Source organism: Tubulanus polymorphus, chromosome 2 (genome assembly GCF_964204645.1).
Source record: "Tubulanus polymorphus chromosome 2, tnTubPoly1.2, whole genome shotgun sequence".
In the NCBI taxonomy this organism is placed as follows: Eukaryota; Metazoa; Nemertea; class Palaeonemertea; order Tubulaniformes; family Tubulanidae; genus Tubulanus; species Tubulanus polymorphus.
The window spans coordinates 29,732,443-29,743,631 of NC_134026.1; the positions used below are offsets into that span (position 1 = coordinate 29,732,443).

Consider the following 11,189-nt stretch of genomic DNA (forward strand, 5'->3'; position numbering starts at 1 on the left):
TCCTTCAACAATAATTGACATTTTGAATCGGAGTCCAGTGGAGGTCGAATCCCGGGAAACATGAACCAAGGTTAGGCCACTGCCAATTCCTGTGCCGCCAAATAGTAGTAACCAATATGGCAGCGCCCATAAAAAAATTTTCCGATGCCTTTATTAAAATCTTCTATCAGTAGTATCATCTGGCAATCTAAGTGTGTGTTGTAGTAGTAGTATTGACTTTGTTTTGGATCCCATAACATCCCACGCGTTTGTTTACTAAGACGTGGCGACGAGCCGTGTGTGTGTCCAATATTTATCTGGTAGCCATGCGATAATTAATTAGTCTGTCAGTGTCACTGTCAGGGGAAGATACAGACTGAGTGAGGCTACGTTCTGCATGCATGGGTGAAGTGGAACTGGAAGTGATGATAAGAGTCTGAAAATTAGAATCCTGACAAACCTTGTTTGTCTTTTCTGGATTCTTCAATTGATGTAGTCAGTAACCTGTCTGTGGTTTAGTTTCACGGTCGGATATTTTCACAAACCACAAGTTGGTATAAGCCCATCCGATTATAAAAAGCTTACCACCAACGATTAGGTAACTAACTACAATTGATGGTGATGATGGAGTCAATGGAATGGAAAAATGTAGCGTCATCATCGATGGTTTTAACTGACAAAATAGAACTTAATTGGGCGAACCAATTTTGGCAAGCTGTCGATATCTGGATGCAGAAACCTCAAGTAGTAAACAAACGTCTGTGCGGAGCAATTATTCTCGCAAGAATCGGTTTGAAATGTCGCCGGCCCTCCAGTAAAGAATTTGGATTTTATCAACAGCTTAAGCAAAAAGTTGAAGAGAATCTGGATGATTTAGAATCTGCATTTAATGATTTAGAGTTGAATCATGAAGATGAGATTGAATTGATCGTAAGAGATGTACTTCCTAAACAAAGCGATAAATGTCAAACTATAAGAGAAGTTGTTATCTTAGGTATCATCAAAATAGCTCTAAAATACCTCGATTAACTCATTCAAGTTTTACATTCTAATAAATTTCGAAATTTTCCTCCTGTTTTACAGATAAGAAGATGCAAGAAATCATTTATTTTCCGATCTCTAACATCAGAGATTCGAGTGGTGATATATACATGCAGTCTTACATGGTTAAAATGATCGATGGCAGTTCAGATAAAAGGTGATTAGGTCTACTTCCATTTCAGTTGATTCATTCAATTATTTAATGGAATGAGGAGTTGTAGTGAAGCTGTATCAACCTAGTGTCAAATCAGTAAATATGAACACTGATTGATTAGTACCTAGTTGGTCAATTTAATTTGTATTAAAATCAAGTTAACCTATAACAAAGTACTTCGAGTCTTCAGTTTTACCTTCTTTAATATAGGATAGAAATAAGTGTCAACTCTGGTGAACACATAGTTCCACATGTACATCATACTGCCTCATGGTTAAAGGATGTTTTACTACCAAAATTACTGAAATGGATGAATGAAGGAGAACTTCAGAATCTAACGAATTCGCTTCAACTTGTCGCATTAGATCATTATAACTCAATGTATCAAAACTTGAAAGTCAAATACGGAAAGGATTTGGTTCAGGTATCTATCATACTCTATGTATTACTCTGACCATTTATAGATACATTGTGACATATTTACAATGTTACCTGTTTCTAGTCTTGGTGTGAGAGCACTGATCCTCAAAAGTTTGTTTATGAAGAACTGGCTATTGCTTCATATTTAATGGTAAGCTGTGAATTGTATTTCTACCTACTGTTATGTTTTGTAGACCGGTACATCGTAAATATTGTTATACTTTATAACATCAGGTACTATTTGAAGAAGAGGAACAAAAGTGTGGAAAAAAGCAGACATTTGTAGACCTCGGATGTGGGAATGGATTATTGGTGTATGTTCTCGCTAATGAAGGGGTAAGAAATATATAATCATATGTTCATATTATCCTGTTTCATTTTGCGGTTTTAATTCCAGGTTTTATGATCTTTCAGTACACAGGAATTGGTATAGATGTAAGAAAACGAAAGATTTGGGACACGTACGGACCTAATGTTCACCTGAAAGTAGGTTTCATTTTCATCTTATATTTAGCTCTTAATACCTAGTCTGAATTTACCGGTAATCAGTATCTGTATAATTTCAGGAATGCGCTATTAAACCATCTGCGGGGAACTTATTCAAAGAATATGATTGGATAATTGGTAACCATAGTGATGAGTTGACGCCGTGGATACCGGTAATAGCAGCGAGGTGAGCCGTGAACGAGTTTGAAAGAGAATACTACGAATCTCAAATTAAAAACATTGTTTTCTAGATGAGAAATTAAACATTTATTTTCAGGTCCAGTTACAATTGTAAATATTTTGTACTGCCGTGTTGTCCGCATGATTTCAATCATAAATTCAACGAACGTAAAGCCGGATGTAGCTTGTATCAGGCGTATTTACAATACGTAGCTCAGATCGGCGAGAAATGTGGATTCCACGTAGAACGTGATACTTTACGAATTCCGTCAACAAAACGGGTAAAATAACTTTCTAGTTCGATAACGAGAGACATCTGCAAAAACCTGAAAATTCCTTTAACCGCGGGGCAATGTGTTAATGTCATGAAGGGCACGTTCTTGTAGAAAATCCTGTAAAGGGCAAGAGAAGGCACAAATTAGTTGAAAATTCTGGGGAAGGAAATTTTTTTTTTGGTCACAAGCGCATCGCTACCAGAATGCTATTTTCTGAAGCTTGCCAAACAATATTCTCATAACACTCAGATCTAGCCCTGTGTTTTATAAGTTTAAATCTAATTCACTCTAGTTTTAATCTATTATCTAATGTAAAATCCATATTTCTATTTCACGTTCTAAAGGTGTGTTTTGTTGGAAGAACGAGAACGTATTCGGTAGATGCAGAATCTGTTATGGATCGTCAGTTACAATCTTATATCAATGAACGTTGCGATAGTTCATCGGAAAAACAAAATTCACTATCGGATAATTCTCGACCCGTTAGTAAGAAATTCAAATCCTCGCCCGACGATGACGACAACGCCGCCTCGTTGGACGATTGGGCGGTGAATTTTACACCTCGGGAATCGGTGGAAAAAGTTCGGAACTGTACGACCGTCGATCGAGGACTTCAGGATCTGATCGTCGATCGCGTGTTTAAAACGATCATCAAACATGAGAACCGCTGTGATTTACAGGACGGGAGAAAGTGGAATAAAGGTGCTTCTATTGAACTATCACAGGTCGCTAAACTATTTGATAAATCGTGTCTTGTACAACTGAAAAAGGAATGCGGAGGAATTCAGACGTTACTGAGAAACCAACATCAGATTTTTGCAGGTAAATGAAGGAATACTGTATACAGTAGACTCTGATCAAATCAGATCCTTTTAAATGAGGTTTGTCTTCGACTAGAACAATAGAGTTGGATGTAACAAAAATCCAGATTAAAGGGTTATCTTAGTCAAAGTTCATCCGAGCCGACATGATTGGAGTCTACTGTATAGGATTATATATCTAGGAATTTGTGTATGGAAAGCACAGGTTAATGTGGTTCATAGTTTTAATATTTCGTTTCTTATTGATTTCCAGTTATTGGTGGCAAAGTTCAGTTGAAATCGGAACTCAAAGAACGGCCAAAACAAAAGAACAAATTCTCGAAAAATCCTGAATTATTTTTGAAGACGAAACTTTGTTGGTTTAATGATCATCATCCCGATGGATGTCCACGTGTTTCAGAGAATTGTCTCTTTGCTCATGGCAATAATGAACTTAGAACATTGAATCTTGTAAACACGGAAACTTGAAAAAATGATCTCCAAAATAAATATCTATTCTATCCAATTATCCTCTTCAGTCCTCAGATGCTTTCGAGCGATTAATTCACGCAGTTTATATGCAGAAATATTTATTTATTGATTCATGAATACCAGTTTTTCGAAACAGTACATCTTAAAGACCACAACATTGAAGCACAATTTTTTAAAATTATACCATTATTTTTACAAACATGTAGCACATCTTATAGACCAAGAAATTAAACAACGACATAAAATTAAGGAAAATTATCAAACACCAAATACATGTTCATGCACAGCAGGGCGTTTTGAATGACGAAACAAATGCATTAATATATTTGACGTAACATCAGATGTAACATAAAATGTACCACCATTTAAATTCATTATTTAATTCGCAGATTCAACATACACATTCCATGAACATTAACATACAGGAGTTTCGAGCTGATTGACTAGAAAATACTTGATCTCCGCATTTATTCCTCATCATCTGGTACTTGAACATTAATCCGATGCCAAGCATTATTTATCAACCCACGTAAATTCCAAATACCCTCAATACTATCTGGTTGTGTGTTATATGAGGTATCAATTGCTTTAGCGATTATGTTCAACTTTCCCTTATGACCTTTCGGTATTTCTAAATCTTTTTCCCACAAACTCCATGCCCAGCGTCGATTGTATTCTTGATCGACATTTTCGAGATCGGCTTCGAACCAGGTTTTACCGCCGTCGATTGAAAGATCGACTCTGATGATACCGCGACCTCCCCCGCTCCACGCGTAACCTCTTATCGTTACGACTTCGTTATCGGGCAGTTTACTACCATCTTTAGGGCAACAGATCGCAGATGTGACCGGCGCTTCAATCATAGCTTGCGATTTACTAAAATCTGCATTACCCCAATCAACGGAAGGACTGAACCCTTTGTAATCATTCTGTTGCCAATGAGAACTACTTTCTTTTTCGCTTACTACAATTTTTGATACCCATTTAACATTACGAGCGCCGACAGTGCCCGGTATAATAACCCTAGCTGGATAACCGTGATCGGGAGGGATTTCAACACCATTCATTTCATACGCAACCAAAGCTTCCCCGTGCGAATTGAAAACAAGATTCGCAGGAACTGAAGCGCCATATCCGGCGTTAGTCGGATCTTTATCTAACCCTTCAAACTGTACGTGTTTGATTTTAGGATCATCAATAGCAACCCCTGCGTATTTCAAAACATCCATCAATTTGGCTCCACCCCACTCTGCATTACTTATAGCCGTACCCTGCCAACTGAGGCCTTTAACCTCCTTAACTCTAGACATTTCAGCGCGGCGATTACCAGCGCACTGCATCGTCGCTACAACTTTGTGCTTTTTGAATTTTGTTTTCAAGTCGTGAAGACTCAATTTCAACGGTTTTTTCATGCCTTCCCCGGTGATTTCCAAAACGTATTTTTTTGGATCTACAACCGGTACGGCTAGATGATTACGGATGAAGAATATTTCATTAGGCGTTATGATATTATCAGTGATTAACTCAGTCGGAGGTTCAGCATTAAACGGTTTATTAGAATTGATATTAAGAGCTGGATGTCTCTTAGGTTCATTCGCGTACGGATCGTTGCTATTTCGGATGACATTTTTCTTCAAATCTGCCTCGTTTATTTGACCGATACGATATTTTCTGAGCATCCTCACGATTCCTGATTCTTTATGGACGGCGTACATCTCCCAGAACGGTTCCAAAGCTCCCCCTGCAGCGAGTAAAATCTTATCACCACCCGGGTGCTTATCGACGAATTCCGTAATATCAAAAACCTCTCCGGCATACGTGACCCAGATTCCCGTCTCTTTCGAACGATGTTTCGATATTTCCTCGATAGAGAATTTCGGTAACTGAAGTTGGTCGGCTTTATCGATAGTTTTTGCAGAAACAGAAGATGGATAATTCTTATACATCAGATATCCGCCTAGACCGACTGCAGCTGCAACTACCGGCGCATACTGCTTTACACCTAGGCTCAATCTGAGTCGGGACGTGGACGAACTTGATGAATGTTGACTTCTAGCGGTAATAAACAGTGACGGCTGTAATGAGAGACAAAAGAGTCACATATAATTAAAACAATCCGAATATGATGGAAAATAGAAATCTATGGGCGTTAGGTGCCGCTGCAGTCTTGGTGCCATCATGTTCAAGTTCCCGCTGAGGGAGGATACCTCTGTGCTGCACTACAAGATGGGATATGATTATGATCATATGTCGAGGATAGAGAACGTGCAGGCGAGAGGGTGGCTCCACTATAAATCTATGCTACTGTACTGGCAGAAATTGAATATGGAGTAAGTTGCATAGATATTGCCTTCTATTAATAAATATCCGTCAGGGTATATAACTTTCTGACACTAACATGCAATATAGTGTATTGTAATTGAATTTATTCGATCTAAACTCACGTTGTTTTCTATTAATTTGCGTCCACCGCGTCTTAAAGCGGCAACACAATGAACGGTCCTCCCTCCAAACATCGTTATCTATTTCGTTTGATACTTGTCATACAAAGTAAATGGTTACACAACTCGACAAGAAGGAATCTCGAATCTTCAGCTTAAAAATAATTAATTGACGTTGAATTTGACCACCCGGAAATAAATAATATAAAGGTAAAACGTTTCACTGAAATATCGTTAGCAAGTCAAGAGCCCTTAGATTATTGAAATAGTTGACTTTTAGGTTTTGAATATAAAGTAAACCAAAACGTAGATTTCGTACGTAGATCTATCTAAGTAAAACCTTTACTTTAACGATGGGAATAATTTGTGTGAGTTTTTTTAGTCGTCGTGGCATCGAGTTTAGTAGACATTTGCAATGCAATTATAAGGTCTTAAAGACAGTGACGTTCAAATAAAAACGCCTGAAAATGGATCATAAAATGGTTCAAACCGGTAAAGTTTACCCCTATCATATAGATTGGCTATTCAATTTCTGTATGCAGATATCTTACATTTATATAGATAAATGATAAAGTGCAAACTAAAAAGGTTAAACACACAAGTTCGTCTAAATCACTGGAGGTGGCAGCACTTGCTGGTCCCCTGGAATTATTTTGCGGGCTGCTTAAAAATGAATTGTGACTTCTTTTTCAGTGCTGGGTTCGATAGAACCCTCTAAACTAGGGATTACGTTGCCCCATGAACATTTGTCTATAGATTTCGATAAGATGTATATCCCTCCAAACGCAGACGAAGTTGCAGGCATACAGAACTGTAGCTGGGAATTGGCTAATGTAGGATGGATTCGCCAAAATCCGTAGGTTCTTATTCAAAAAACCTCATGGAATAGAATTCCAAATATTTGCTGGCTTTAATTTGTGTTATTTCAATTTCAGGTACTGCCATAAAGATAATCTTACGCTGAAAAATTGTGAAGCGATCATTGAAAAAGAACTTCAAATTTACAAAGTTAGTCACCATCAGATTACTGTAGGTACAATGATTTAACCTTCTATAGATAAAATGAAATTTTGTTTTTACAGGCAATTGGCGGTTCATCAATAGTGGAGCTTTCTACTCATGGTTTGCAAAGAAATTTGAAGTTTATTAAAGACATATCTGAGTCAACTGGAGTTCATATTATTACTGGTGCAGGTGACTAAAAACACTCAGTCTTAACGCCTAAGTAGTTATAATATAGCATACAATATCCTTTTCAACTAAGCTCTCTTGTTTCATTGAAGGTTATTACGTAAATACATGTCAGGAATTGAAAATGAACACAACACCAGTTGAGGAACTTACTGAAAGTATAATGAATGAACTGACCGTTGGTTCTGATGGAATAAGATGTGGTTGTATCGGAGAACTAGGTTGTAGTTTCCCTTTACACGGTATGCATAGTTAGTTCATTATCACTTCTGTTATGTTTTTAAGTCAATATCTCCAATGAGTGATGTTTTCTTCAGCAAATGAAAGGAGGGTGTTGCAAGCAGGCGCAATAGCTCAGTCACAAGCAGGCTGTGGAATGAACATCCATCCAGGCAGAGATGTTAATGCTCCTATAGATATCATCCGCATTTTGCAAGAATCAGGAGCTGATATTTCAAAAACCACCATGTCACACTTGGACAGTAAGTAGACATTAGACCAGACTATGAAATTTTGTCTAATTCATTTTGCTCGTTTCCAGGAATTCCTCTGATAAAAAATGTTTCTTCTGTTTTGTCCAGGGACTATTGCTGATAATGAAAAACTCATTGAACTAGCAGAGACTGGGTGTTATTTAGAATATGATTTATTCGGCATCGAAGTGTCTAAATACGTGTATAATCCAAAATTCGATATGCCAAGCGATGCTGAACGAATTAAACAAATAAAGTTCTTAGTTGACGAAGGTCATGAGGATAAAATATTGATTGCACATGATATACACACTAAACACAGATTGGTATGTTTGATTGCTGATTAAATTGCATGACCGATGACCTTAAGCATTCAAGGCAAGTTCTTTAGTATTTGAAATGGATTTTATTATTTTGCAGGTGGCATTTGGTGGTCATGGCTTCAATCATATACAGAAGAATGTTGTTCCGACAATGCTTGATCGAGGCCTGACGCAAAAACATGTTGATAAGTTTCTTATTCACAATCCAGCTGCTTGGCTGACTGTCAAATAATGTCCTAGTCCAGATTCACTTGTGGTTATTGGTTGAGAAACTTCCCTAAAACTGCAAGCAATGTGTCAGTATATCAACAAATAGTTTATTTTGAATTAATCGAATTATTAAGTTGTATCCATGGACTCGGAGATAAGTCCAGAATTTATAATAAGAATATTAATAAATCATGATTGAAAATTTAAACCAAAACTATGATTCTAGTCTATTAGGGTTTAACTCTACTAAAAGGATTTCTAAAATTCTTATATCATTTGCTTTTTAGCTGTGTTCTTTAAGAAATAAAATATTATATTTCGATTTGATTGATATGGTGTTCTGAAGTTTTTAAATTTTCTGGAGACACATGGCTGTGAATCCTCGAAGGACTGTTGCTGCAGAAAATAGGAGGCAGTGTTTTAAAATTTTGCGATGCGTGATGTAGAAAATAGACACCTATTCAACCCAACGGTAACCTGCCCCCAACAACTGGTGTAGTACATTTTCTATAGTGAAAACAGCAAGTTGTGTAATTGCGTGAAAACATGAGCGGACTAGCCCGCCGTATGATTAGTTCGTAGAAATTCCGCTAGGTGACCGTACAGGATTGCCGCCAAGCTCGAGCAATGGAGTCCCTGGCAAGTAGGTTTGAATGACATCATCAATTCGGAGATACACGAATTATCCATTAGTCATTATTTGCTTCCGGGTTGTCAAAAGTTGGAATTTTTCTTTGCCGTTTAGGAAGAGGTAAATACTTATCCTTATAATATTTTATATGATCTTTATATCAGTTATAAAGCATCCAGCTGTGTCTAAGTGTCTCCCAAGACTCGGTGAAAGTGAAGGCCCAAACCGAACTTGTTGGTTTGGAATAGAATAGGTAGAAGTAGTATGAAAGAAATCACTGACTGACCCATCCCACTCTAGGAATGTGGTTGAATTTGCTGCTTTGTTGTCTGTTTGACTGCGTGTTTTGGCTGAAAGCCTTGTTTAATCGTGATATTTTCTTACCACCAAATTATAGCTGATATATTATCTCTCAAACTGCTCGCTAGTAATCAGTACTCTCTCTATTATATTTTTGAATGTAAGTCGAATGATGCCATCAATTTTTCTTTTCAGGATAAATAAGTGTCATCATGTCGAGTAGAAAGACCAAAACTAAAACGAAGAAGAGAGCTCAGCGAGCCACTTCAAATGTATTTGCTATGTTTGATCAAGCTCAAATACAAGAATTTAAAGAAGCTTTTAACATGATTGACCAGAATAGAGATGGATTCATTGACAAAGATGATCTTCACGATATGTTAGCCTCTTTGGGTAAATATCTCATTTATGAAACTGTAATCATTGACTTACATAAGCAGCACTTGAAGAATCATCTTTAAATTAGAAATGTGTTCCTTTTTTCAGGAAAAGATCCTACGGATGATAGTTTAGAAAGTATGATTAATGAAGCTCCCGGACCGATAAATTTTACAATGTTTCTCACTTTGTTCGGTGAGAAATTGAATGGAACTGATCCCGAAGATGTCATTAAAAATGCATTTGGTTGTTTTGACGAAGAAGGAACTGGTAAAATGAGAACATTAATTCCTCCTATCATCGGTGTGTTTCAATCAGTCGTTTTTTAATGTTTTGTTTTTTGACTCTCCAGGTTTCATCAAAGAAGATCGACTTCGAGAGCTACTGATGACAATGGGAGACCGTTTCAGCGAGGAGGATGTAAGTATTTGTGTCATTGTCGTCATTAAGCCTCCAGTGGTAAATATTGCGTGATCGCTGGTGTATTTTTTGTAGGTTGATGAGATGTACCGAGAAGCTCCGATTAAAGATGGAGATTTCAACTACATTGAATTCACTCATATTTTGAAACATGGTTCGTCTAAAGACAAAGAATAGAAAACTTTATAGTGAGATAGATGTCTGAAAGTCAACTGAAAAGGCAAAATTGTCCGAGGCATATCCCTATAATTCATGTAGTTACATTCTTTTAGTTTGTATTTTAGTTTCGTCAAACATTCAACAAATATCGTACTTCCATTTCTATGTTAGTTGAATGATGTGGTTATTTTGGTTGAAAGTTTAAGGTCTTTGATTTGAATGTAACACCCCATTCTTTGTTTCAAACGTAAGATGGGCCGTTCGATGTAATTGCTCATATAGCTTTATTCAAGTATGAAACAGGTATTAATTCAGCATGTTTCTTGTATTTATATCATGTATATGCATGTAAATATATAGGTCTACATAAACTGCACAATTCTTCAATCCAAGCCGATTATTGTTTCCATTCTAAACAGTTTATCACAGTTGTCTTTTCAATTTCATTTTTTTTTTTGTTTTCTTAAATTGTGATGAAAAATATGAAATGAAACATTCCTAAAATCGCTGAGATCAAGATCATTCCATTCTCGTACAGAATTTCAACATTACTTTGATTTTCAGATTGATAAATTATTTTTTCTGTGCCTTGACTTCATGAGAATATTAGTGTAATTGTGATAAACAATTTTGAAATGTATCAATCTTTGTTTCGAGAGCATTCCTAAAAGAATTGCTGACATCCACCTTGTATTCTAAAACTCTAAAATGCAATATATTTTCTAATTGCTTATTTTGTAATATCGCTCTATAGAATAGAAATAAACATTTTCTAGTGCTACAGTTCAGGATACGTTAGATACTTTTTGAATGGATCAAAGGATTGATGGATTCCT

The 11,189-nt window shown here is 36.7% G+C and overlaps 4 protein-coding genes across 4 annotated transcripts; 3 read left to right on the forward strand and 1 right to left on the reverse strand.

Moving 5' to 3' along the window:
- The first annotated feature begins 123 nt into the window (after positions 1 to 123).
- LOC141899327 (putative tRNA (uracil-O(2)-)-methyltransferase) lies at positions 124 to 3,832 on the forward strand. Its single transcript, XM_074785572.1, has 10 exons — positions 124 to 973; positions 1,063 to 1,177; positions 1,385 to 1,598; positions 1,677 to 1,745; positions 1,829 to 1,930; positions 2,009 to 2,080; positions 2,161 to 2,267; positions 2,358 to 2,541; positions 2,880 to 3,357; positions 3,610 to 3,832. The coding sequence occupies exons 1-10, from the start codon at positions 595 to 597 to the stop codon at positions 3,822 to 3,824; spliced, it is 1,935 nt and encodes a 644-aa protein (XP_074641673.1). The 5' UTR covers positions 124 to 594; the 3' UTR covers positions 3,825 to 3,832.
- A 91-nt stretch (positions 3,833 to 3,923) lies between these two features.
- On the reverse strand, positions 3,924 to 6,448 carry LOC141899387 (sulfite oxidase-like). The gene is made up of 2 exons (XM_074785651.1): positions 6,272 to 6,448; positions 3,924 to 5,902 (listed from the first exon to the last, which is right to left on the reverse strand). The coding sequence occupies exons 1-2, from the start codon at positions 6,341 to 6,343 to the stop codon at positions 4,295 to 4,297; spliced, it is 1,680 nt and encodes a 559-aa protein (XP_074641752.1). The 5' UTR covers positions 6,344 to 6,448; the 3' UTR covers positions 3,924 to 4,294.
- A 207-nt stretch (positions 6,449 to 6,655) lies between these two features.
- LOC141899559 (N-acetyltaurine hydrolase-like) lies at positions 6,656 to 8,731 on the forward strand. The gene is made up of 8 exons (XM_074785933.1): positions 6,656 to 6,760; positions 6,962 to 7,124; positions 7,204 to 7,276; positions 7,351 to 7,462; positions 7,552 to 7,701; positions 7,777 to 7,941; positions 8,041 to 8,258; positions 8,353 to 8,731. Exons 1-8 carry the CDS (start codon positions 6,736 to 6,738, stop codon positions 8,485 to 8,487), a joined length of 1,041 nt encoding a protein of 346 aa, XP_074642034.1. The 5' UTR covers positions 6,656 to 6,735; the 3' UTR covers positions 8,488 to 8,731.
- A 405-nt stretch (positions 8,732 to 9,136) lies between these two features.
- Positions 9,137 to 11,139, forward strand: LOC141898551 (myosin regulatory light chain 12A-like). Its single transcript, XM_074784503.1, has 5 exons — positions 9,137 to 9,216; positions 9,592 to 9,789; positions 9,883 to 10,044; positions 10,127 to 10,194; positions 10,270 to 11,139. The coding sequence occupies exons 2-5, from the start codon at positions 9,609 to 9,611 to the stop codon at positions 10,369 to 10,371; spliced, it is 513 nt and encodes a 170-aa protein (XP_074640604.1). The 5' UTR covers positions 9,137 to 9,216; positions 9,592 to 9,608; the 3' UTR covers positions 10,372 to 11,139.
- Positions 11,140 to 11,189: the final 50 nt, after the last annotated feature.

What these genes read in the sequence shown, in the direction of transcription:
- LOC141899387 (XM_074785651.1), bottom strand. Translation starts at nt 6,343, where the DNA reads ATGTTTGGAGGGAGGACCGTTCATTGTGTTGCCGCTTTAAGACGCGGT. An exon ending in GCAAATTAATAGAAAACAAC is followed by an intron (nt 5,903 to 6,271) that starts GTGAGTTTAGAT and finishes CTCTCATTACAG; the next exon opens with CCGTCACTGTTTATTACCGC.
- LOC141898551 (XM_074784503.1), top strand. Translation starts at nt 9,609, where the DNA reads ATGTCGAGTAGAAAGACCAAAACTAAAACGAAGAAGAGAGCTCAGCGA. An exon ending in TTTTGACGAAGAAGGAACTG is followed by an intron (nt 10,045 to 10,126) that starts GTAAAATGAGAA and finishes TTGACTCTCCAG; the next exon opens with GTTTCATCAAAGAAGATCGA. An exon ending in ACCGTTTCAGCGAGGAGGAT is followed by an intron (nt 10,195 to 10,269) that starts GTAAGTATTTGT and finishes TATTTTTTGTAG; the next exon opens with GTTGATGAGATGTACCGAGA.
- LOC141899327 (XM_074785572.1), top strand. Translation starts at nt 595, where the DNA reads ATGGTGATGATGGAGTCAATGGAATGGAAAAATGTAGCGTCATCATCG. An exon ending in GACCTAATGTTCACCTGAAA is followed by an intron (nt 2,081 to 2,160) that starts GTAGGTTTCATT and finishes GTATAATTTCAG; the next exon opens with GAATGCGCTATTAAACCATC. An exon ending in GAATTCCGTCAACAAAACGG is followed by an intron (nt 2,542 to 2,879) that starts GTAAAATAACTT and finishes CACGTTCTAAAG; the next exon opens with GTGTGTTTTGTTGGAAGAAC.
- LOC141899559 (XM_074785933.1), top strand. Translation starts at nt 6,736, where the DNA reads ATGGATCATAAAATGGTTCAAACCG. An exon ending in TTGTAGTTTCCCTTTACACG is followed by an intron (nt 7,702 to 7,776) that starts GTATGCATAGTT and finishes TGTTTTCTTCAG; the next exon opens with CAAATGAAAGGAGGGTGTTG. An exon ending in CACCATGTCACACTTGGACA is followed by an intron (nt 7,942 to 8,040) that starts GTAAGTAGACAT and finishes TGTTTTGTCCAG; the next exon opens with GGACTATTGCTGATAATGAA.